Below are 26,211 nucleotides of genomic sequence, written 5' to 3' on the forward strand. Positions count from 1 at the left end.
CTGAGAGCGTTACAGGCAGAATAAGAAAGGCATTGCGACATGAGCATTGTTTTCCAAATCTTTGGGCAGTGGTTAGAGTATTGATTTGCAGGGTTTTCTTTCTCCCGGTCTGTTTCTTTTAGTATGAAGACGAAGAGGCTGCGGAGGAATTCAAAATTTCCAGCTTCGTAGACATGGTTCGTGACTGCAGTCGAATCGGCATTCCCTTCAGCTCACAAGGTAGGTTTGAAAAAGCCATGCGCACCTCGAACAGCAGTGCACTACAGTACGAGCCAACTCCACAGTTCTATGCTCCTGTAATACTTTTAAGTCAGGGGGAAATGAGTACCTGGGATCCATTATTTATATTAAACATGGTATGTGTAGTTCAACAAACAAAGCTCTCTGTGTGTGCCACATGAGGAGTTCTTCCGTGTAACTCCTCCTTTATGTGGGGAAAGAATAGGCACCCTTTTTAGAACAGGAAACAAGCCTTCCTGTTAATTATGTGAAGCTGGGATATACAGCCACAGCGCAGTCTGGATTTTGTTTTGCTGGAAATAACCAGCAAACATGCTGATGCAAGGAAGCTGCAACAAGCGCCTTGCTTGTAGTTCCATTAAAGAAAGAAAGAACTCCGAACAGAGAGGAGTGTATTTATAGTTGCATCAACTGTGGGTTTCCCAGCAACGGGCTTCCCCTGGTGACCGTCCTAGCTATGAGTCTGAGCCACTGAGCGGGCACCGATTCCCCCCTCCTGTTTTTTCAAAACTAGGCATTCCACTGGTCTTAATGAAAGGCTTTTTGGCACCCTTGAGGGAAGACAGCTGCTTTCTGTAATGGTGCAGGGAGCATTTGAGCAAATGCCTGGAATACAGTGGTTATGTTGGATGTTGTTCGTTTTTCTTTTCAGGTCGGATTTGTACAGTCATTTTCTCTCTCGATGACTCGTATGCCATAGCAGTTGTGGGACAGGCTCCTCTTTGTCCTGCATTGGACTTTGAGAAATACCTGTGAAGTTCATGGGAAATGTGCAGTTAAAAAAAAAAGTTGCAGAAAAAAGTATTAGTAATCATCAACTTCAGAATTAAGCATCTTCTAGTGAATTGGCCTTAGACTGTAGACTTAAGTTCCTGAGTTGCATTGGCACGCAGTGGTTTTTCAGGCGGTGATGAAACCCAAGAGGCAAATGATGCCTGCTTTTCCAGGTTAAATAGAAGGGGAATGGAAACTTGGCTGCCAGACTCCTGATTGGAACTGAGCTGGTCTCAACTGGCAACGGCATCTCAGTCCAGAACATGCACAAACTTAGCAGTGCCTCCTGCTGAGGACCTGACAACACAACGCAGCTGCGTTCTGTGCAGATGTGTCACAATGTAGGAGAGGGTCTGTGTTTTAATTGGGAAGACTTCCCAGTGATTTTTAATATGGCAGCCATAAGGAAGAAACATGGAGTCATGTGCAAACAGCAAAGAAACCAGAATTGCTACAGTATTCTGGATTTAAAAGCGTCCTTTCTTGGAAATGAAATATGCACGTAAGCAAAAATGAATAAATAAGCCCAAATCTTCTTTTCTGCCACATTTTTCTAATCTCGCAGGAAGCTGCTTTATACTGAGTCAGAGTATAGTGGTCAGTAGCTAAGTATTGTCTACACCAGGGGTGGGGTACTTGGCCAACCTTTCAGGAGCCATATTTGAGTGATGAGCAGGCCGGAGGGCTGGACGTGACTCTTCCGTTTCTACAACTGGCACCATTTTGACCACACACATCAGCAGGTTCCATACACAAACATCACCCTCTCTTCATCCTCCATCCAAGCAAGTTAGATGCATGATCACAGTTGAAGGCTGCATCCCAGGGGGGCCTTTGAGGAGGGTGTGGGAGGGAAGGACGTTCAACAAGGGCTAGGCAGAAAGGCCTTGGGATGTGTGATTGCTTTTGTCCTCCTAGGCCTGAGGTTCCAGGCCTCTGGTTTTCACTGACCAGCCCTTCACTGACTCTCCAGAGTCTTGGCTGAGGGTCCTTTGCAACCCTTCATGGAGATGCCAGGGATTGGAACTGGGACTTTCTGCATGCAAAGCAGGTGCTCTCTACCAGAGATCTAGGGCGCTTCTCAAAGGGTGGGGGAGTTATATTTTTCTCCCTTTAAGGAGAACATTGCCTAGTGCATTATTGCATTTGCTTCCACATCCTCTTTTTGGCCAAGAGGCATCCTGTGTGTCAGCTTCATGCTCCCCCACACACTCACATCCTAATCCTATGATCTTCTGAATATATTGATTCAGCAAAATGGAGAACTTTAGTTTTTTTTTTCCATGTACAAATGCTTCATTCTGTTGAAAGGTTGGTTGCATCGGAATTACTTCAAAAGTTGTTTTTTAAATAATAATAATACCGTAATAATGTTTATTTTGTAACATAGCTTTTATTTATTTTCATCTTTAAAGTGCTTAACACAGTTGCATGGGGACCCTGTGGTGCAATGGGTCAGTGTGTCTGGCTGTTAACGGGGACAGCTCTAGGATTCTAGCAGTAGGTCTTAGTTTACATTAGAGCATATGGCAGCCTGAAATCTTTATATAATAACCAACAGAACCGCATCAGCAAGGGAACCCTCTCTAGATAAGCAGAACCATTGCATTAATACATTGACTATGCTGCAGTTGCTCAACAAAAGCTGAGGAATTGCACACCCACCCAAATAAAATTGCTTTGTTTCTTCAGGACATCTGCAGATATTCGACATGTTCATTGTTGAAAAGTGGCCGATCGTGCAGGCCTTTGCCCTGGAAGGAATTGGCGGCGATGGCTTCTTCACAATGAAATATGAGGTAAGAAGCTGGAGGGATGAATAACAAGCCCATCACGAGTTCCCCTAAGCCAGGACTTTTCTCCCTGCTGTGGTTCATTGGATGCTCTGGAAAGATCGTGACTGGGGAGAGTTGTTTCATCATCTTTGTATTCTAGAGCACCCCAGACCTCTTCATTTTATTATGGAGTCCCTAGTTCCAGGCTCCACACTTCCACAGCATCTTCCTATTCCTGTTTCAATGTATATATTATTTTGCTTTGTGTAAGCCAAAGAGAAGAGCAGAGGATAGGAATCTTGCGTTGCTATGGCTTGAGTATGCCACCGTTCTCAGGAGTGTCTGCTGAGCAATTTTTGCAACACCTGTCTTGGAAACCCCTGTGTTATGCTTTCCTTTTCCCAAACCGAGTAACTGAGAAAAATTCCAATAAAAGAAATTAGCTTTTATCATTACTCTTCCAGATTGCACAGTTACACTTTCATCCCTGTTGCGAGCTGCCGGGGGTGTTGTCTCCTGTGGCCCCAGGGGGAACATATCAGTGTAATAGTTATTTTGCAGAAACTGTCAGGTTTCTGCAAACGGCGCTTCACGTTCATGGCACTATTCACCAGCCATAATGGCATATTGTGAACGTTCCCAGCCGAATGGGGTCTCTGTGAATGGGGATTGTGTCATACGGGGCAGTTTATTTCCAAACGGAAAGGAAACCAGGCGCCTTCTCCTTAAGCACTTTTGGTGACTGCTGTGTGTTCTTAATGCCCCTTTCAATCAGCCAGATCATCCTGGCATTGTCGGCTGCTTGGCTTTGGGAAGAACTGTAGCGCTTGAGCTGCCTTCCCCAACCCGGCGCCCTCCAGATGTTTGGAACTATAATTCCCCGTTCCCAACCCAGCTGTTGAGGAATGCTGTGTTTGAGAATAGAAGGGAGAGAAACACAGAATGTTCATGCCCCTTTCAGAACTCTCTCTCTTTGCAGCTGATGGATGTCAGTGTGGACTTGTGGAAAACGTACAGCAAGATTGATCCTGTTTCTCTGGAGAGTTTGCTTTACGAGGTAATGTGCCAGATTCTTCTTCCCCTCCACCACCCTCCCCGCAAGGCAAATTTGACAGAGAATAAGCCCATGGTTTAGTTATTTAGATGTATGATTGCATGGAGAGAGGGGTGCTGGTATTCTGATGGTTCATCATGCTGTGGTTTATTCGGTTTCCCTTTTAACATGTTTAGAACTAAAATGACTTTCTACAGAAAATGGCTTTTGTGTGAGCCTTCAGAGAAGCCTGGGGCGCCCTGGGACATGCCGTGTGAACTGACCCCGCCCTACAGAGTTCCACAAAGTGCTAGCCAGGCCCGTTGGGTATCAGTGTGAACTCAAGAGTACACACTGCATCATACCTGATGCTCACCTGTTACACACATGGCTGGGGGAGATCAGCGGTAGTAGGCAAGCTCTCTGGGTAAGGTGCCAAACTTCCGTGGTTCTGAGAAGTGCTGAGTCATTTCTGCATTGCATAAAAAGACGTTGGGTCAATTCACATGTCATGAAAAACCATAGGTCTCCCCACCCCGATGACTGAAACAAGAGGCAGTGAGTTTGGTGCTTTGTGCTTCTTCCCTTCTGTTTCTTCACATCTATTTTGATTAGCCTCGGATTAGGGTTATTTCTGAACCGGTGTGCAAAACTCCCATTGTCCTAGGCGCATTTTGCAACAGGGAATTGCATTAGCGCGAGCAGTTTCTGAGCTCTGGGCGCAGTACCGCCCCCAAGATTTCAGATTAAAACTGCAGAATGGAAGGAAAGGAGGACCTTTCTTCCAGCTACTCTCTTAAGACTGGAGAAGAGACCCTCTTAAGAATATTAGAGGGGTGGGCAGGGGAAGGACTAGAGACCACGTGAAAAAATGAACATAATATTTTAGCTGCGGTTCATTCATTTTCAGCTTTGTATTCTTGCTATTCAAAAAGCGCGCCTAGACATTCCGTTGTTGCACCCATAACCTCGGTGTAAGGTGCCATGTAGTTAGCTTTCATATCTAAGTTTCTTACACTGTTCGGAACCCCATACTGTGTGTTTTGTTGAAACAAGCCATCTTCGTAATACATGGTAATAAATTGGCTTGTTTCAAATGACTTTGTCATGTTCAGATACAGAGGCGGAAAGCTTCTCATCTCCTCGTGACCACGCAGGAGGAAAAGTGGGAAGAGGAGGAACATCTCAGTCTAAGGCCTCCCGCATCTCATACCCGTTAGGATCAATCACATTTTATTGCGATATCTGAATTGGCTTATTGTGTATGAACCCTGTGGCTTTGGCCTCATTAGTTCCAGACAGCATGGGCAGAAGCCACTAGGAATGCCTTGTGTGCAGACACTTTGGGGAATGAATGAGATCCTGTGCAAAACCACAGAAGGAGACATCACCAGTGATCTGTCTTCTTGCTTTCAAAGGCTGATTGTGTGACTAAGCCCTTCTGCCTCTCTCCCACTTGCCACAATGACCTTTGCATAAGCTCAGAGCATTCGGGGTGTGTATTGGAGTTGCATTGCTGTTTTTTCTCCACGCATGTGATGATCCTTGCGCTTTTCTTAAAGCGACTTCTGCAAACGCAGAGGCCTGCCTGAACCCTTTCGCCTTCTCATTCCGGTGTCTTTAACAGTCTGGGCAGTTTTGTGTGAAAGAAAAATAAAAAAATTCCTTCAGTAGCACCTTAAAGACCAACTAAGTTTTTATTTTGGTATGAGCTTTCGTGTGCATGCACACTTCTTCAGATACAGTGAAATGGAAGTTTCCAGGCACTTATGTAGAGAAGGGGTGGGGAGGGGTGGGGATGGGGAGGGGGGATCACTCAGAAGGGTGGTGGAAATGGGTGATTGACTGACTGATAGCTGTTGATGACCGCAAACGACTGCAAATGGTTTTGCATGAAAAAGCAAGGGTTGAGATGGCTGAAGATCGCTTATCATGTATAATGAGATAAGAACCCGATATCTCTGTTCAAACCAGGTCCCTCCATGGTTTTGAGCTTGGTGATAAGTTGCAATTCAGCAACTTCTCTTTCCAGTCTATTTCTGAAATTCTTTTGTAGTAAGACAGCTACTTTGAGATCTTGTATAGAATGTCCTGGGAGATTGAAGTGTTCTCCTACTGGTTTTTCTGTCTTCTGGTTCCTGATGTCAGATTTATGTCCATTTATCCTTTGGCGTAGGGTTTGGCCTGTTTGTCCAATATAGAGAGCTGAAGGGCACTGTTGGCATTTGATGGCATACACAATGTTAGAGGATGAGCAATTAAATAGTCCTGAGATGGTATGTTGGATGTTGTTGGGGCCAGTAATGGTGTTGTCTGGGTGTATGTGGCAGCAAAGTTGGCATCTGGGTTTATTGCAGGCTCTGGTACCAGTGTCCATGTTAAGTCTGGTGGTTGTGTTATTGTGGGTGAGGAGTTGTTTAAGATTGGGTGGCTGTCTGTAGGCAATGAAAGGTCTTCCTCCCAGAGCTTGAGAAAGGGAGCGGTCATTGTCCAGGAGAGGCTGTAGATCTCTGATGATGCGTTGTACTGTTTTAGCTTGGGAGCTGTATGTGATGACTAGTGGTGTTCTGTTATTTTCTTTTTTGGGTCTGTCTTGCAGCAGGTTCTCTCTAGGTATCTGTCTGGCTCTGTTGATCTGTTGTTTAACTTCATCAGGTGGATATTTTAGTTCTAAAAAGGTTTGCTGTAGATCTCTTAGGTGAGATTCTCTGTCTGTAGAGTTGGAACAGATGCGGTTGTAACGTAAGGCCTGGCTGTATACGATGGATTGTTTGGTATGTTTGGGATGGTAGCTAGAAGCATGTAGATATGTTTGTCGGTCAGTTGGTTTTCTGTATAAGGTGGTGTCTATACGTCCATCCTGTATTTTTATAGTAGTGTCCAAAAAATGTATTTCTTGCATAGATTGGTTCATTGTTAGGTTGATGGTGGGGTGAAAGTCATTGAATGTCTGGTGGAAGGTTTCCAGGGTCTGTTGTCCATGTGTCCAGATAATAAAAATATCGTCAATGTATCGCAGGTACAGGAGAGGTTTGAGTGGGTAGGAGTTAAGGAAACGTTGTTCTAAATCTGCCATGAAGATGTTGGCATACTGTGGGGCCATGCGGGTGCCCATGGCTGTGCCGCTGATCTGGAGGAACAGGTCATCACCAAATTTGAAGTGGTTGTGGGTAAGGACAAAGTGGCAGAGTTTGGTAGCAAAGTCCGCTGTGGTTTTATCTGAAATGGTGTTCCTTATGGCTTGTAAACCATCATTGTGTGGGATGTTGGTATATAGAGATTCCACATCCATAGTGGCTAGTATAGTATTGTTAGGAAGATTGTTCAAATATTGTATTTTCCTCAGAAAATCTGTGGTGTCACGTACGTAGCTGGGAGCACTGATAGCATATGGTTTCAGAACAGAGTCCATATAGCCGGAAACACCCACTGTAATGGTGCCAATACCTGAGATGATGGGGCGTCCTGGGTTTCCTGGTTTGTGTATTTTGGGTAGAAGATAGAAAGTTCCTGGCCGAGGTTCCGCTGGTGTGTTTGTGAGGATCTGTTCTTGGATGTGTAGGGGTAGCTCCTTAATAATCTTGTTCAGTTCTTTTTTGTATGCTTGTGTGGGGTCTGAGTCCAATTTCATGTAAAAGGCAGTATTGGAAAGTTGTCTGTGGGCCTCTTGGATGTAATCAGTTTTGTTCATGATGACGACAGCTCCACCCTTGTCTGCCTCTTTAATTATAATGTCTGGGTTGTTCCTGAGATTTTCTATGGCTCTCCTTTCAGCATGGTTTAGATTTTGTTGTAAGCGATGGTGTTTTCTGGTCACATCCGTTTGGATTCTGTGGCGGAAGCATTCGATGTACAGATCTAGTGTGGTATTGCGTCCATCAGGAGGGGTCCATGTGGAGTCCCTTTTTGTGTAACTTCTTTTCGGTGGTAGTTGGTGGTCAATGTTCTGTTCATTGATGCGTTTGGAGGGTGATGGTTGTTCCCCAGTAAGTTGAGAGGTGTTGTGTTGTGGGGATGTAGTTTGTTCTACTTTGTCTTGTTCTTGTGTGTGATGAAAATACTCCTTCAGGCGTAAACGACGGAAAAATGCTTCCAGGTCCCCGCAGAACTGAATCATGTGTTGGGATTTGGCAGGGCAGAATGATAGTCCCCGTGAAAGGACGGATTCCTCAGCTGGGCTGAGTGTTTGCTGTGAAAGATTGACAATGTTGTGTGAAAGAGTGGCTGTTCTTAAAGAGGGTTGGAAAATGGACCTTGGCTGACACACAGTGGCCGTTGGTTGAGTTGCCTCCTCCTTTTTAAAGAAACAAAAGCCCTCTTTGCACACGTCTTTGTGGGCATCTTTATAGGCGCACACATACCATTGCCATTCAAAATGTCACAGTGCAAAAGTCACAGGTGTGTTCGTCATAAGATACAGAGTTCTTACGCTGAAGCCAATAACGATTTTGCACAAACTCAAATGTACTGCCATTATTGGCCTTCCCAACCCTGAAGCCTGCCATGCCTTTTCATTTTTGTGAAACCTTCATGTGCTTGCTGAACAGTGTTCTTCCTCTGAGCTTCCATCTGCTCATATATTTTATTTTATTTTAAATAGGAAGGCGAGAGCCCCTTTCAGGAGGTTCTTTAGCCGTAATCTGACTTGCTATCTTTTTGGTTTTGTTTTGTTTTGTTTTCCTATGCGGTGCTTTAGGGGAATCGTAAATTGCAGAGTTGGAAGGGACCCCGATGGTCATCTAGTCCAGCCCCCTGCAATGCAGGAATCTCAGCTAGATCATACATGACATAATAGAATCATAGAACTGTATACAGTAGTACCTCGTTGTGAGTCCACCCCATTTAGCGTCCATTTCGTGGAACGTCTGCGGCAAACCCAGAAGTTCTGGAGCAGGTTACTGCCGTTCGCACACGCACAGAAGCGCTAAATCACGCAGAAATGCCAAATGGTTCACACGCGTGCGCACAGCAGCTCTTTGTTGAGCGTCCCTTTCAGCGAGCGTCCGGGGCTCCGGAACAGATCCCGGACTCAAAACAAGGTACCACTGTAGTTGGAAAGTGAGGAATTTTGGTTTTCTGTTAGAGGGAAAATACTAGGTATAATATAAGGATGCCTAAGATCCAGGTTTGGGGCAAGCACTCTTTGCTAAGAGAACCCTACGCGAGCTTTAAAATTACAAAACATGCAGTGTGGAAATATAGGCTGATAGACCTTTAAAATATCCCCATTTCAGTTCCTTCCAAAGTTCCCCTCTTCCCTTACTGTAGAAAGTAGCTATATGTTTGGTAAGTTAAAAAATATTTACTTACACATTCTTCAAAGCTTTTCCATACAGCAGTTAGAAGACATGGGCAGTAAAACTTACGTTCCAAATTGGTGAATGTTTCTAAATTATTTGTATAGAAACACTCCCCCCTGCTCTGTTTAATTGGATTTTTGTATGCCACAGACTCGGTCACAGATGCAAAGTAAGCTCCTTTAACGAACTGATGGCTGATGTGTTTCTCTCCTCAGGATTTGATGACTTTCGAACATCAGTGGACCAATTTCTTTGCCAATTTTGACACTGAAATCCCTTCCATCCTGGAGCTGTCAGAGTCACAGGCAGGAGAGGTATGTATCTCATTACGTGAAAGGGGAAACTCTCTTTTTCGGAAACCCATTTTTGGGGTGGGGGAGGGGTGCCTTTTTGGCATTGCCACTCTTCAACAATTGAGACAAAGAAATCCTTGCTGATTTACAGCAAGTCACCCAGAGATCTACCAGCAGACTATAGGTCTAACCTTCTGCCCACCCCCAAATTATAGCGCACACATGATATTTAACAAGCCTTGGTAAGGAAGGGATCTAGCTATCATTCATCACTGGAATGGGAATCATTTCTGGGAATTATTATGTTGGTCTTCTTGTAAATCAGGGGTCGGCAAGGCTTACCGGGCATGGGCCAGATCACTCCCGCGGAGATCCTCCATGGGCCGGACCAGCGCAACACGATGCCAGAAATCGTGTTTGCGCATGTCCACGGCACCAGAAATTGCTTCTGCGCATGCCCAGACGCTGGAAATCCCGCCTGTGCAGAAGTGATTTCCGGCATCTGGACATGCACAGAAGCGATTTCCAGAGCCGCAGAAGAGAGTCCCTGCGCTGTGCTGTGCCAGTTTGGGGAGTTGTTTAAAAAATCACATTTGCTAAAATCACATGGCGAAGAACAATATGACTCTCTTATGCATCCAAGGTGTCACTGATGGCTTGTGAACATGTTAATTATTGTCTTTGGGGGGCGGGGGGGGGGACATAAGCCGGTGTACATAAGGTCATGGCTAAAGTAGCACAGCAGTTGATTGACAGGCTAGGAATTTAGTCTCACAATGAGCAAACTTTCATCCAGGATCCAAAAGAAAGTAATTTTTAGGTATAGAGAGGTGTGAAACCCTTGCACATTAATCCGTTGGCTGATGAGTTATGAACCAGGCAGTAAATTACCTAAATGTTACTCCAGCAATTGCCATAATATTTCTGCCACTAATTATGTGCATGAGATTGTCATTATATTTTTGGTGGTGTAAATGCCGTGATTAAGAAAGGGGATAAATAAATTTAAAGAAATTATATGCCCTATGTACAGTCTGAAATAGTTTATAATGCAGTGCTACACATTTCTGTTGTTGCTTGGATGTGTCAGTTATTTCTTGCAAGCTGCTTTTTTTATATATATAAAAAAGACATTTCTAATATTCAATATCTTTTCTTCCATAGCCATTCCGAAGTTACTTCAGCCATGGAATGATTTCCAGCCATATCACGGACAACAGGTACTCTAGCTGACAGGTTCTTGAGCAAATGCAATACAGTACAGTATAATGCATTTCATAAAACCCCTGCATGTAAAAAGAGTGTTTGCATCTCTAAAACCAAAAACACTCTGCTATAACTGATTATGTATTTTTCCCATTAAGCTGTTGACAGTCATCTTGGTTTCGACAAAAGACAAAGCTAGAGTAACCATTAGCTTGTTGGGGAGTCTTTATTTATATGGCTTATCTTTCTAGCTGGCAAACATTCCAGAGAACAACACTGATACAACCAACACACCTAGTTAATTGCTTCTGCAAATGAGCCTCTACTATAGGTATGCACACCTTACTTCCAGCAGCTCTCTAAGTTCTTAAGGGACACAAGAAGCTGCCTTTTCCCCGTCATAAGAATCTTAGAATTGTAGAGTTGGGACCCCAGGGATCATCTAGTCTAACCCCCTGCAGTGCAGGAAAAGTCAAATCATTGGTCTACCCAGCTCAGGATCATCTGCTCTAACTGTTAGCCAGAATTTCAGACAAGGGGTCTTTCCCAACCCTGCCTGGAGAAACCCAGTGCAAGGCAGATATCCTATGGCCCTTCCCCAAGAAGCAGGTGATATGAAAAAGCTGAGGTTTTCCATATCATTTGCTACCTGAATCTTTTAACTGGAGATCCCTGGGTTTGAATCTGGCACCTTTCATGTAAAGAAAATGCTCTACCACAAGCTATGCGCTCTCCCTTGTTTGAGCTGTGTGTACTTTGGACTTAATAAAAACAAAAACCGTAAACTCTGCACCAGGAAACACTGATTCCTGAAACTGGAATAAATGGTGCAAATGAAGCATTTCATCATTTCCCAAGTGCGAGTTGGTGGTGATGGTTGTTTTTTTGTGTGTGTGTGTCTGATTAGCCCCAGCAGGCAGCCATTTGTCCTGTTTGGCACCCATTCCTCAAAAGAGAACCTGAACTCTGGCAACTTCAATTTCCCTTCCGAGGGCCACCTGCTTCGCAACACTGGGCTTGGCGGGAGCACGGCCAAGCACATGGTAAGCATCACCTGGTGAGGTTTTGATAGGCACCTGTTAAAATAGCACTGCAATAATGCTGCCTGTCAGCAGTTCTCCAACCCAAGAGCTGCGGGATCTTCCAGACGGGTGGGTTCTTTATTTACATGCAGATATATTCTGCAATTTACCATTGGCACAACAGTGAATCAGCGGAAGGTTTGTACAGGGCTGTCCACACATCCTTCCGCATCATTCAATGTTCTGTGATGCTTCCCCAGTTTTACTGAATCGTTGCCGATGGGAGGGCAGCTCTGGCCCTGGAGCATGACAAAAGTGGAACATTTGTGGTATGATCAGTTAACAGAATTGCAGCAGGAAGTTAGGGGTGTGCAGTGAGATGACCACCCAGAGACCTTTGCAGGCATGAACAGTATTGCAAGAGGGGTTGGTGTGTCCATGAGATGCTTTTGAAGTGGCAACAGGCCCTAAATGGCAAACGCGGGCCTCGCATTGGAGCTTGGGTCCTCACCCTTTAGGGAGCAGTTACTTACAGTTCAATCACTGTTCATAGCAGTTCTTGGAGCACAGAGCATATAACCCCCTTCCCTTTCCTGATGGCCCTGCAGAAGTTGTTGGACTCCCAACTCTCATCATTCATCCTGGCTGGGGCTGGTGGGAGTTGTGCTTCAGATGCCGGAACTGCGTCAGGTTAGGGAAGGCTAGAGTATGCAGTACCCTTCTTTCTTGTCACCCACCTGTGCATTTTGTGTTTGCTGGCGACCAGGTTGTGCAGTGTGTCTCTCCAAAGGGACCTCTGGCTTGCTCCAGGACCTACTTCTTTGGCGCCACTCACACACCTTACCTTGGTAAGTTCGGTTTCGGCTGCTCTTTCTGTGCGTGCCTCGGTGTGCCTGTCCTTGTCTGTACACGCACACCCTGCTAGCCTTTGTAATTCCTGGGACTTGGGGTGGGTTGCAGTCCATACAAATACGCACACGCATTTCCAAATTAAAACCAGAAGAAATGGGTTGAAGCATGAATGGAAGAGAACAGATAAAATTCAAGGACATAGTCCAAGAGGATAAATCAACCTTCCTCTTTTTGGTGTGCTCCAGATGTGTTAATTATTCTATATGATTTATGTTGAGTTTGTGATTGTAGCCTTATCAGCTACTAAGGGTCCTTTAAGTTGTGCCCAGGCAAGGACAGAGACAGTCAACAAGACTCCAAGGGTTGAATTAAGAGAAAGAATTTAATTTCTTATTAATAAGAGACTCTAGGTGATCAGCTCACGACAAGAGTAAAGAAACACAAATTTGCAAAGCTTCTTATACACTTCTTGGGCTCCTTTCCCCCTCCTCTGTAAATGTGCACACGCAAGGGGGTCACAAGTACATATAAGGATCTTCCTGTGTCCGGTCCTGTCCATAAACACATGCTGACTCATGCTACCCCAGTAGCATCTTCCAGCAGCCTTGAGTAAGACTATGCGTCAAGGATAGCAGCTTCCAGCATCAGGCTGACAGTACATCTGCTGATAAACCTCTTTGCCTCTCATTCTGTGTTCCAGACAAGGTCAGTTCTTAGCCTTGATAGCAAGCTGTCTTACTGTTACATTGCACTTTGGCACACAGAGAGGCAAAGAGAGCAATGGGGGGTGGGGTGGCTAAGCCATGCACTCAGAATCATACAATGCAGACTGTATGATCAGATTTAGCTCAATAACACAATTGGCAAATCTCTCCCTTCATGATGTCCTATTGCGTCATCATTATTTATTGTTTGCAATTCATGTGAATGAAAAGCAGCACATAAATCTAACAAATCAAAAATGACACGTCCCTTTGGCTCCTAACAGGCAATGACAATGAGATGGAAAAGAAAGCCGAACAAGTGTAAGTTGGTTTTTAGTTTTTTCCATTTATGCTGCTCTCTTGCCTGTTTCAAATGTTATTGGCTCATCAGTTTAATGCAGTTAGAATGTGCACCAATTTCTGTTGCTCGTGGTGCATCAACGAAGCCTTGATGGCTTTTTTCACTTTCCTGGCCCGTGGGTTTGTTCCACACCTAAAACTCTGACATTTCTAGCTTTCCGTGTGACTCCGTTCAGCTACTTCGTGATTCTAAACTCTTATCACTGCTGTAAACAGTTATTTTAATCCTTCGTGAAACTTACGTATGTGGCCCTGTTGTATTTAAAGTATTCAGCTTTGCGTTAGTCTAGGAGCCTGTGTCTCAGTTGAAATACCCATTGAGTGTCGTAATTTGCCTTGCATTTGCTTTTCTATTTTTATTTTCTAGCAAGCTGCTCTCTCAAATCTATGCTGCTGCCGTAGAGGCTGTCCTGGCTGGTATAGACTCCTATTCAAGAACATCCAATACCAGCAAGGTACTGATGCTTCTTCCTATACCTGAAATCGAGCCTTCCCCCTTTCTCTAACTTCCTCCAAAGGTTTCATAAAGAGGTTGTTGGGGATGCTGGAGGCAGCGCCCCAACAGCCTTGGAATAAGTTTTGAAGAAAGGATGCTTGCTTTCCCACCTCCTGGTAAGAACTGGTGGGAGAATTAGACCCTTTTTTCCTTTCTGGTGAGTGAAAGAAAAAAGACACTCATGACCCCAGCCACCGCAGAGGGGACGAGGGGAAATCGAAAGGAGTATGGCAGGGCCTGCTTCTCAAGTCCCCCCCCCCCAAAGCCCAGTGGCTTCATTGGGGCTAGTTACCTTTTGTTTCCCTTGCTCTCAAATAGCTGCATCATGTGACTTTTTTCATACACCCCCCCTTATTATCTATATTATTTGTGGTGATTAGCTATTAATGCATGTGCTACATATTAGCATAGCTGCCAAGTTTTCCCTTTTCTCGCGAGGAAGCCTATTCAGCATAAGGGAATTTCCCTTAAAAAAGGGGAGAACTTGGCAGCTATGCATGTTAGGTTTCTATTCCTCTCACTGTGCAGGTCACATGCCTGCGTGATTGTTGGAGTCACGGGAGCGGATGTTTGCTGTATTCTGTTTCCGTTTGTTTTTTTCTTCTTCGGACTTGTTTTCCTTTTGTTCTGCTTTACGCTTAATAAAGTAGCTTTTAGTACACAACCTCAGCCTGGCTCCATCTGCGTTTTATCTCTGCCGGACTCTGAAGATGTGCTCAGTGTCTCCAAGACATGGGTCTTAATAAGTCATCGGGAAAGGGCTGTCGGAGCTCTCTAGAACTGAACGCCGATGGGAGAGATAGGCTGGTTTTGTTCCTGCATTATATCTGTGGACCAAAACAGGCATCTCAATTTTTTTAAGCTGGAAGGTGGGCGTGTGGACCTGTTTGAAAGTCCTCTGGGTCTCAGATCCCGCTGCTTCTCACAACTTCTTGGTCAGAGATGGCTTGACGTCACTTTCTCTGCCTTTGTCTTTTGTAGGCAAAGGAAGTAGCCGAGCAAACGTTCTTCAGTTTCCTCGATGCCTTTGAACTGGCTTACTTTAAAACTCCACTGCGGTAAGCTGAATTTTCTTGAGATTAATTAATTAAATTTTGAAAAAAGCAAAAGGCTTAATAATAATAATAACAATAACAACAACAACTTCAGAGGAGGCTTTGGTGATCCTGCTCTTTGCTGGCCTTGGGTGGGTGAAGAGTTTTTTTGGGGGGGTGCGTGTAGCAAACTGCCCTGTGATTCTCAGATGAAGGGTGGTAAATAAACTTATTAAATAGCAACAATAAATAAGTTGTGGAAAATCTTTGCATTCACAAAATCTGCATTGTTTATTTATTTCGTAAGGTTGTTGTTGTTTAGTCGTTTAGTCGTGTCCGACTCTTCGTGACCCCATGGACCAGAGCACGCCAGGCACTCCTGTCTTGCACTGCCTCCCGCAGTTTGGTCAAACTCACGTTGGTAGCTTCAAGAACACTGTCCAGCCATCTCGTCCTCTGTCGTCCCCTTCTCCTAGTGCCCTCCATCTTTCCCAACATCAAGGTCTTTTCCAGGGAGTCTTCTCTTCTCATGAGGTGGCCAAAGTATTGGAGCCTCAGCTTCAGGATCTGTCCTTCCAGTGAGCAGTCAGGGCTGATTTCATTCAGAATGGATAGGTTTGATCTTCTTGCAGTCCATGGGACTCTCAAGAGTCTCCTCCAGCACCATAATTCAAAAGCATCAATTCTTCGGCGATCAGCCTTCTTTATGGTCCAGCTCTCACTTCCATACATCACTACTGGGAAAACCATAGCTTTAACTATACGGACCTTTGTCGGCAAGGTGATGCCTCTGCTTTTTAAGATGCTGTCTAGGTTTGTCATTGCCCCAAGAAGCAGGCGTCTTTTAATTTCGTGACTTTTAATTTCATAAGGTTAGCACACTTGATTTGTACACGTTTGCAAACCACCCTGAGGGTTTGGTGTTGTTTTTTTTACAAACAGAATGAAACGATAAAATTCTCAATAAAAACAATTAAGAACAACCATTGGAAGCACTCTGAAGCAAGTCAGCAATGAACTAGAAATAGATTAAAGCACATATCAACACTATGAGCCTCGGGTAGGCTTGTCTTAACGAAACTGTTTTTACAGCAGGCATGGGAAAGTGTGCAGAGAAGGCAACCCAACCCGCCGCATATCAATAGGTGGGGAATTCCAAAGTGTAGGTCCTGCCACAGTATCTCTCATAGTTCTCAGAGTATCTTTTAAATCTGGGTATACATAAGATATGTATGTATTCATATTCTTCTTCTTTGGCGATCACTTGTAGCCGAGTAAGATTGTCTTCCATAATCACGGTTTTGACAATGAGTCCATAAGTGACTGTGGAGGCCAATTCTGGATCCACATGTCCTTCACAGTAGGGACATTGGTTTCCGGGCAATGATAGATCACAGTGAGGGTTTGCCAAGCGTACCTTCCTCTTAGCATGTTTCTCCCTTGCGTCCTGAGTTTGAGTGTCTTCAAAGCCCATGACACCTTTGGTAAAAGCTGTTCTCCAATTGTTGTGCTTGCAGGCCAGTGTTTCCCAATTGTTGGTGTTTATACTACATTTTTTAAGATTTGCATTGAGAAAGTCTTTAAACTTCTTTTGTTGACCACCAGCATTACACTTTCCATTCTTAAGTTCAGAATAGAGTAGTTGCTTTGGAAGACGATCATCAGGCATCCACACAACATTACCAGTCCAGCGAAGTTGATGTTGAAGAATCATTGCTTCGACACTGGCGATCTTTGCTTCTTCCAGTACACAGGCATTAGTTTGCCTGTCTTCCCAAGTGATGTGTAAAAATTTTCGGAGACACCGTTGGTGGAATCTTTCGAGGAGTTTTATAAGATGAGAAGTAGCCTTTTGGAAATATTTAAACTGCTTTGCATTTATATGGTGCTGCATTAAACAGACGCCTGTGTTTACAAGAAGAATATGCCACACAATCCTATTAGAATTATAAGTGCGCATTTCGCAGGAGTAAATATGTAGCTGGAACTTTTGGGGAAGGGTTTTGGTGGAATCTGGAGCAGAGAGGTGTGGTTGCCCTTAGGAGGGCAGTTTCACAAGCCTGGCAGTGTGTAAAATGTGTTTTGCCCTTCAAGCTGCGCCAATGTCACTCCTTTAGAGTATAAGGCTTTGTAAAAAAAAAAAAAGTTATTCTCTTGATTTCCCTGCTTTTCTCCTTTACAGCACCAGAATAAATTTTCAGATTCAAGCTGTGAACAACCATGGAAGGTCAGTTTCTTTATGCTTCACTTTCAGAAGGCTGCATGTCTTTTTGAACCGACAGCTTAATAGAGAACAGAGTTTGCCTTTAGTCTAACCAAGCGAAGCAGAACGAATAAAGCGCTCGGTGCCGTGATACCTGTGGCTGCCAGATGAATAGCATGGGTATTCTTCAAACCACTTAGTCATCTAAGGTTGCAGTCTTAAAATAATAGAAATAGAAAAAATAGAAAAATGGAAGCTTGCATAGAAATATCCTTGCTTTGTGGCTTCAGTCTTGACTGAATGTTCACACCTTGAGATCATAGTCGTATTATAGTGGTTTAAATGTGCCGTTTACAATTTCTGGAGGACTTGGGGTGGGTCATAGTGTAACATGAATGACTGCATTCAATCAATCAATCAATCCATCAATCATATCTTGGTTGAGTCTCTTGCACACATCTGCAACTTCTTTGCTTTTTCTCCACAACTTGCAGTTAATTCAGGAAGTTCCTAATTAGCCATGATTTCCTATCTCACCTGCTTTGAAGCAAGCCAGATGCTAAACCAAAAATCAAATGGGTTCAATATCCAGTTTTGTTCTGTAGATGATAACCATTGCTTCCCAGTTCTGGTGAAGCAGGAAACGGGTTAATTGGGGGCTTTCTTAATTGATTTGCAGCATGTCCGAAGGGAGAAGCAAAACGTCTCTGCACTCGAACAAAATGTCCCTGCATTCCTTGGCTTAATCATTGTCTGAACTGGGCAAATATGTATTTATCTGCAGCATTTCATCTTCAGCATTAAAACGTTTGTGAAAATATATGGGGGGAAACGGCAAAAAACCAACTTCTTTTATTTATTTTTATTTCATAAAATATATATACTGCTTGATTGGAAAAGCAAACAAACCTCAAAACAGTTTACATTACATTTGTTAGTATGGAGTTGAGCAGCAGAATATTAAATTGTCTCAAAGGGCTCCATAAATAGCAAAAAGGTGAGCAGTGTGATTGAGCCAGGCGGGCCTTCCTTGGGTCATGTAAGATTTTGAACCCTGTGCTTGATGATTCACTGCTGGAGTCTCTAGGGCCAGTTCTGACCGCATATGATGCTACCCAGGGGTCTCTGGGAACACACTCAGCAGATACAATTCCTTCTGCTGCTGCTTCTTAGGCTCATTTTTAAGCTCCTGCAATCATGAAATCGCTCCCAAGGGGCAGCAGTACTTATAACATGGACAGGCTGGCTCAGGTGATCCTATGAATCCATCCTCTGAACGCATTTTTAAAAATATTCCTCATTTGCTGGCAACTCCTGCAGCAAACTGGCGCCAAACGTATTGCTCTGCTTTTCTTTGGACCACATCAGCAAGGCTGAGAGAGGGGGGTCTTGTTGTCTGAGCTGCTCAGGACCTTCATCCACACTCGTGCTCCAGATTGGTCACTTTGGTGCTGCTAGTGCAGTTGTTTCACTTCACCTCGGAAGGCACACTCCATTGTCTCTCAAGACGGACGGACGCCAGCAACAAAGAATTGTCTTGTTGGTTTTCTCGATTTTTGCTGGTAGGGCAGTTTCAAGCTGCAGCGGAAGTTTTCTAACAGTGTGTTTATCCTTCCAGAATTATTCCGCTGGATAATGAGGACAGCCTCTACTTAGTGAAAACAGTGAGTCGAATTTAAGTGTGCTGCTTCCTAGATGTTCATGTCCTTTTACTAAAATGTCTTAATTGAGAGAGCCAGTGTGGTGTAGTGGTTAAGAGCGGTAGACTCGTAATCTGGTGAACTGGGTTCGCTTCCCCGCTCCTCCACATGCAGCTGCTGGGTGACCTTGGGCTAGTCACACTTCTCTGAAGTCCCTCAGCCCCACTCACCTCACAGAGTGTTTGTTGTGGGGGAGGAAGGGAAAGGAGAATGTTAGCTGCTTTGAGACTCCTTAGGGTAGTGATAAAGCGGGATATCAAATCCAAACTCTTCTTCTTGAGGGGTATTAGCAAGTTCAGGAAGGCTCTAATTTTTTGGAGCTATCCAAGTTGGCCGCCTTCACTGCCTCCAGACTAGCCTACGGTACCAAGATAAAAATTAACATTCATTGCTTTTCCCACTTATGCCATTGGCCTCACCACTGACACATGGCCCTCAGAAGGTTGTGTTTGGAAGGGAATCTGGCCCCCAGGCTGAAAAAGCTCCCCACCGAGCTATTCCGTAGAATTCCTTTAGTCACAAAAATGTGAACTCTATTTGATCTGGGGACTGTGATGGATAAAATTGGGAGTATTGACCCACGCTCTTTTTTGCTCCTCCTTCTCTCCCCACCTGCTCCCTTGGTTTGCTGCAGGTGTCCATGACAGTATATGACATTCCTGACTTGCTTGGCGGAAGAGGCTGCCTTGGGTCGGTGATCTTCTCAGAATCATTCCTGGCGTCACAAATTCTTGTGAAAGAAAAAGGTATTTTGTCGCCCAAGAAAACCTGCAGTGGGAAAAGCTCTTTCAAATGCAATGTCAAATTACGTTGCATGTGGAATGGCTTGGTTCACGCGTAACAACACCAAGCCAGCTTGGACACTGTGTGAGCAAACTTCAGGTTTGCAGACTCCTCCTACCCCCTATTATTTTCCTCTTGCATACTTGGATCGCCTCTCTTTCACAGTAAAGTACGGCTTGCTGCTACACCTATAGTTTGACCGTCCTGATATAGAGGGCAAGCACAAACTATAGGTTGCCTGTTTGGGTGTAACAGCAACCTATAGTTTGCCAGAAAAGAATGGACATGGGAGGGCGGATTAAGCAGAATGGGCATCACATGACCCCCAAGGCTCTTCCATTCATTGGCTGATGGCAAAGCATTTCATGCAAACCAACCCAATGAGTAAATGCTAAATTCTTATCAAGCACGCACTAGCAAATGGCTCAGCTTCACTGTGAAGTCTGCATATTATTCATCTGGGGAGGCATAATAATAATAATAATAATAATAATAATAATAATAATAATAATTTATACCCCACCCATCTGGCTGGGTTTTCCCAGCCACTCTGGGCGGCTTCCAACAGAATATTAAAATGCAATGGTCTATTAATCATTAAAAGCTTTCCTAAAGAGGGTTGCCTTCAGATGTCTTCTAACAGTCTGATAGTTGTTGTTCTCTTTGACATCTGGTGGGAGGGCATTCCACAGGGCGGGTGCCAGTACCGAGAAGGCCCTCTACCTGGTTCCCTGTAACTTGGCTTCTTGCAGTGAGGGAACTGCCAGAAGGCCCTCGGCGCTGGACCTCAGTGTCCAGGCAGAATGATGGGGGTGGAGACGCTCCTTCAGGTATACTGGGCCAAGGCTGTTTAGGGCAGGCTTCCTCCAGATGTTTTGAGACTACAATTCCCATCAACCCTGACCACTGGTCCTGCTAGCTAGGGATCATGGGAGTTGTAGGCCAAAAACATCTGGAGGGCCGAGTTTGAGAAAGCCTGGTTTAGGGCTTTAAAGGTCAGCACCAACACTTTGAATTGTTCTTGGAAATGTACTGGGAGCCAATGTAGGTCTTTCAAGACCAGTGTTACGTGGTCTCGGCGGCTGCTCCCAGTCACCAGTCTAGCTGCCACATTCTGGATTAGTTGTAGTTTCTGGGTCACCTTCAAAGGTAGCCCCACATAGAGCGCATTGCAGTAGTCCAAGCAAGAAATAACCAGAGCATGCACCACTCTGGCGAGACAGTCTGCAGGCAGATAGGGTCTCAGCCTGGGTACCAGATGAAGCTGGTAAACATGATCCCCCCCTCCATTTGCCTTCACAAGCCTGTCTACACCAAGCTAGTTCCTTAAACTTATCATGGCACGAAGCTAGAGCACGTGATAAATTATTTCACTTTTAGGAGCCTTCCACTTATGGGTACATGGGCCAGGAGGGAAGAGTCATAGTGGTAGGACATCTGTCTTGCATGCAAAAAGTCCCAGGTTCAATCCCCAGCATCTCCAGGTATGACTGGGGTAGATTCCATGTTTGAAATTGTTCTGCAGTCCATTGTACACCAGCCTTTGCCAGCCTGACTCTCTCCAGGTGTTTTGGCCCACGTATTGGCCCCAGCCAGCATCACAAAACATCTGGAGAATGTCAGGTTGGTGAAGGCTGGTGCAGCCAGTACTGAGCTGAATGGATTGTTGATCTGATAGCATCCTATGCTGCCAGCGGACCTAAGATCTCCACCTTGGCAGCCTCTCTGATTTGCAGAGTTCGCTGGAGGCAACATCTACAAACTCTCCCCTTCCTGTTACAGTCAAACCGCGGTTGTCAAATGTAATGCATTCTGGAAGACAGTTCAACTTCCAAAACATTTGACAACTGAGGCGCGGCTTCCGAGTGGTTGCAAGAGCTTCCTGCACTCAAGCGGAAACTGCGTCAGATGTTCAGGTTCCGAAAAACATTAGTAAATTGGAGCATTTACTTCCGGGTTTTCAGTGTTCAGGAGCCAAAACATTTGAAAATGGAGCCGTTTGAGAACCAAGGTTTGACTGTACATGGCTCAGGAAATGAATCCCTCCAATGAAACAGCCCCATCGAGCCACAGGCATGCAGGATGTTACCTCTCCAGAAGCTCAGGAGCTACACTAGTTATGCTTTTCTTTGCTTTCCTGCAGATGGCAGCATTAGCACAGAAACCAGCTACGTCATTCTCACTGCAGCTATCCCGAGATCTGTTTCTTGGCTGGTAGGTATGACTTCATTCCCTTAAAATCCCCCCCTTTTTTTCTTTTAATGATATCATTGCGGAACTTTTTCTTATGAATGTGCTGAAAGCAAGGAAAACTACTCTGCTGAGCTTGTTCCAAGTGCAGCTGTGAAATTGGGCTTGAAATGGATTCTGTACTTGGCTTTTTTCAATGATACTGGGAGGTGGAAAGCTGATGAAATAGGAACAAGGACCGAATCGTGTAAACTTTTCCTGTGTGCACATTCAGCCAAAGTGCTTTTGTCCAGTAGGAAATGAAAAGTAGAGGGGATTCCAAGATAGGAGGAGACTTTGGCACGAAGTGTGAGAATCACACAAATGAAGAGACATAGAGAGATGGACTAGTACAGGCATAGGCAAACTCGGCCCTCCAGATGTTTTGGGACTACCAATTCCTATCATCCCTGACCACTGGTCCTGTTAGCTAGGGATCATGGGAGTTGTAGTCCCAAAACATCTGGAGGGCTGAGTTTGCCTATGCCTGGACTAGGACCCAGGATAGACCGAGGTTCAGTCTCTACTCAGCCTTGAGAATCACAAGATTACCTTTGCCCAGTCACTGTCTTTCAGCCTAAGCCCGACACCCAAGTAAAACTGTCATATGGCATTGTGGCTGAAGACCATTTTATGCTTGCTCCGTAAAACTGGGGACATGGATGATTGCCATGGTGAGCCCATAAGGGATAGCTCAGTCGATGGAACATGGGGCTGTTGATCTCAGGGTCATGGGTTCGAGCCCCACGTTGGGTGAAAGATTCCAGCACGGCAGGTGGTTGGACTAGATGACTCTCCTGGTCCCTTCCAGCTCTACAGTTCTGTGGTTCTAAGTTGCGCACCTTGAAGCAGTTTGGGCGGCACAATCTGCAAGAGATCCACTGCAGTTATATTACAGGATTTCCAATTTGCGAAGGAAATGCGCTAAGCTAAAGCAATTGTTGGCTTTGTTTATAGGTTGAAGATAACGAAGTGAAACTGTCGGAGAAGGCCCAGCGAATCCTGAAGGTTTGTAACGCAACTTGGCCAGCTGATTAAGCTTCAGGTCGTGTCAGTGTGTGAGTGTGTCTGGGTCTAACGCTATGCTGGCGGAGGTTCCCAAGAATATTAAGTTTTGTGTCCGTTTCTGTCTCAGTGCTTGTCCTCTTGTTTTGCAGGCTTAGCTATTTAAATGTGGTTTGCATGCACAATGAGAAGGCTAAAAGCAAGTTTTCTGAGCCTGTCCTCAAAAGGAATGAGGCTAAGGGGCCGTCGAGGGCGCAGTCCTCTGCCATGCATCCAGTTTAGATGAGGGGACATTCAGGCCACTATTATGCACACACAGTCCTGCTTGATGGAGACGGAAGACAGCCCTAGCTTCAGGATGTCGCCTCGCTCTAAAACTCTGCACTCCTCCCTCCAGGTGCCCCACACCTCCTAAGGGGAGGCCTCTCAATCATTCTGAGAACCACTGGGGCAGGGGTAGGGGATCTATGGCCCTCCAGATCCTCCCCAGCCAACGTGACTGAGGGTGGTGGAAGACCAAGAGAAGACCAAGGGCCACTGGTTGCCCATTCCTCCCGTAGGGTACAATCAGAAAAGACAGAGGTTTTGCCATTGGCTCAGGGGTGGCTCATAGATCAGTGGTAGGAGCATGTGCTTTCCGTACCGATTTGAAAGATCACATAGCAACTGAGAAAACAACTCCTTTTCCCCCAAGACTCTGGAGAACCCCTTGCCAGTCAGACCATGATGAACTGGACGGACAAATTGTCTGAGCTGGTACCAGGCACCTTCCAGTGTTCCTAAGGGGTGTTGTGGATCAACGTCCAGCCGATAGGGAGAGAGTATCTTTCAGATATAATTGGTCCGGTTCAGAGACTCCGTTGCCATTGTTTGATCCTTAAAAACTCCACCTTTATAGGAAGAAGAATCTTTCCTGGGAACCTTCCTGACGGGAGGTGACGGAGCCTATATTGCTTCCAGCAATTCCCTGTGTAGACCAGAGGAAGGTATGTGACCTGCCAGATGGGACATTTGAATGAACAGGCAGCGAAAGGAGAGACCCATGTGCGTGCCCCCCTCCCACTCACCTTGGGTTTCTCAACTTCCCTGCTTTTTTTATTCTCCCCCTGTTTTGGAAAGTCTGCTACAGTGATGCCTTGCAAGGCGAAATTAATTCGTTCCGCGAGTCGTTTCATATTGCGAAAATTTCGTCTTGCGAGTCACCAAAAAAATTGCGAACCCCTTTCGTCTTGCAAGTTTTTCGTTGCACGAGGCATTCATCTTGCGAGGTACCACTGCATTTTGTTGATGCCCGCGAATTTGAATCTCAAGTGAAATGTAGTGGTCAAGAGTCAAAGGACTTCATGTCTAGCCCTGTGCCTGGACATGTGTGCCGGTTTCAGGAGCAGCCCCTTCCTTGTTGAATAGCAAGCCTCTTTTTTAAAAAACAGAGAGCTTCAGGAGCAGCTTTTGACGTGGCAGGAGGTAATAAAATGCCATCAGTTATTGACACATCTGAAATAATTCTTAGGTCCTAGTCATCATCCTCAGCTAGTGCTTTGTCTTTATTTTTTCCTGTTAGAACAATTGTTTTATTATGAAATGGAATCCTCTCAAATAAACCCCCTTGTTGTGCTGCTAGTTGTATCTCGTCATCTCCCCGTTTCAGTATGAAACTGCTCTGAGCTTCAAGCTCCACATCTAGCGTTGCCACTCGTGGCGACATTTCCTTGGGGGTGCAAATCAGCCCCATGGATCAGCAGAGCTGCTCTGCCCCTTAGCCGTAGGGACCTCCTTGAGTCCCCTTTCATCTTGAGTCAGTCCCAGATGACTGTCTAGACACGCCACTCAGGTGCTCTCGCTTGGATTTGCATGCACGCACACACACACACGCACACACAAATGCATAGGTACACGGTGTCCCACCTGAGCTGCTTTGACAAGGCCTTTGTGCTAAGATGTTCACTTTAGGAAATCTCCTTTAGACTTCTTTATCCATAAGGCTTTTCGGATAACCCGGCACTGCATGGGCTGCGAGGTTTTAGCTTGCCGTGTTTGGTTTAAGTGACAAAGTGAAACTGCAAATGTGCTTTTGCCCCCAAAGGGTAGTATTTGCTCCTAAAATATTGCTTCCTTAAAAGTAAATACTGACTCTGATAAGTTCCAGTACCTGGTGGATTTAATCATTGGAGTGAATTTTTATGCGTCATTCACATTTAAAAAAAAATAAAAGTGGGAAGAGGGTGAAAAATTAATTTGTGACTACGACTCTACTCTCTAATGGGAGAGGGATTGAGAAATGCAGAAGAAGGAGGGTGCATTTTGCATAGTTGCATTTCCCTATCTCTGTCTCAGATTCAGCTTCTGTGGCGTCATTTCTTAGGAATGACTTTCCCTAAATAGAATTTTGCCGCACTTCACTGCCCTTAAAAGACAGTGTACAGACTATATATGAGCGATGCACCTGAAACACAAAAGTAGTTTGCTTATTTAAGGCGAGTCTAGTGTGGCTGTGTCCAAAGGCAGCGTCCGGGCCTGCTCTTGTTGGGACTGTTGCCTCCTTCTCTCATGTTCAGTTCAGCCTAAAGGTGGGCGGTACCATGCATGATCCTCGAGTTCGGAACATGGTTCAGCAAAAAGATCCGCCTGGCTCCTTATACAGAGGGGTTTTAAGCTCTTGCATGAAGCATCTCATGTATTCTTCTCCTCCCCACCCCCACCCCTGCTTCCCTTTGCAGGCAAGCTCTATTTCTTCTCAGAGGGCCTTCTGTTTTGCCACCCCCACTACGGAAGCATCCCCATTTCCAAGTCTCACATGACATCCATCAGGTTCTACGATGGGGTGAGTGCTCTCCCATTCCGAGCTCTGTTCTTGCCATAACTGCTCCGTGCAGACGGAAAAAACTTTCTTCATACTCGTGCAACGCAGGAGTCCAGAATTCTACAGGGCAGAAATGCCCCCCTCCCTCGGCAAAGCTCAGGAATAATAAGGACCAGAAGTTGGCCAGACTTTCCTCTGCCCCAGTTCACCGAGGGCAGGGGTGAGAAGAAAAGCAGCCTTGAAAATTGGGGAGATGCGGGGATGAATTGCAATAAAATGGGGAGGGGGGTAGTGGTGAGTGTTGCCACCCCACAACATTAGGTGGCGCCAGGTGCTGTAGAAGGAAGACTGGCCTAACAGTGGAATCAGCAGGGATCGTGTGCTCTTTTGCCCTGCCACCCA

The 26,211-nt window shown here is 45.2% G+C and overlaps 1 protein-coding gene across 1 annotated transcript in view; it reads left to right on the forward strand.

The window, feature by feature from the left end:
- DNAAF9 (dynein axonemal assembly factor 9) overlaps positions 1 to 26,211 on the forward strand; it is a 79,524-nt gene that overhangs the window by 24,860 nt on the left and 28,453 nt on the right. Inside the window, exons 5-21 of the mRNA XM_060278335.1 lie at positions 123 to 219; positions 2,707 to 2,813; positions 3,769 to 3,846; positions 9,338 to 9,436; positions 10,580 to 10,635; positions 11,529 to 11,664; positions 12,410 to 12,491; positions 13,484 to 13,520; positions 13,927 to 14,014; positions 15,037 to 15,113; positions 17,272 to 17,316; positions 18,911 to 18,956; positions 19,627 to 19,738; positions 21,919 to 21,989; positions 22,962 to 23,012; positions 23,908 to 23,995; positions 25,727 to 25,830. Of these exons, the coding sequence (XP_060134318.1) occupies positions 123 to 219; positions 2,707 to 2,813; positions 3,769 to 3,846; positions 9,338 to 9,436; positions 10,580 to 10,635; positions 11,529 to 11,664; positions 12,410 to 12,491; positions 13,484 to 13,520; positions 13,927 to 14,014; positions 15,037 to 15,113; positions 17,272 to 17,316; positions 18,911 to 18,956; positions 19,627 to 19,738; positions 21,919 to 21,989; positions 22,962 to 23,012; positions 23,908 to 23,995; positions 25,727 to 25,830 (1,374 nt within the window). The remainder of the gene's footprint in view (positions 1 to 122; positions 220 to 2,706; positions 2,814 to 3,768; positions 3,847 to 9,337; positions 9,437 to 10,579; positions 10,636 to 11,528; positions 11,665 to 12,409; positions 12,492 to 13,483; positions 13,521 to 13,926; positions 14,015 to 15,036; positions 15,114 to 17,271; positions 17,317 to 18,910; positions 18,957 to 19,626; positions 19,739 to 21,918; positions 21,990 to 22,961; positions 23,013 to 23,907; positions 23,996 to 25,726; positions 25,831 to 26,211) is intronic.

The sequence above is a fragment of the Zootoca vivipara genome, chromosome 9, assembly GCF_963506605.1.
Source record: "Zootoca vivipara chromosome 9, rZooViv1.1, whole genome shotgun sequence".
Taxonomy (NCBI): domain Eukaryota; kingdom Metazoa; phylum Chordata; class Lepidosauria; order Squamata; family Lacertidae; genus Zootoca; species Zootoca vivipara.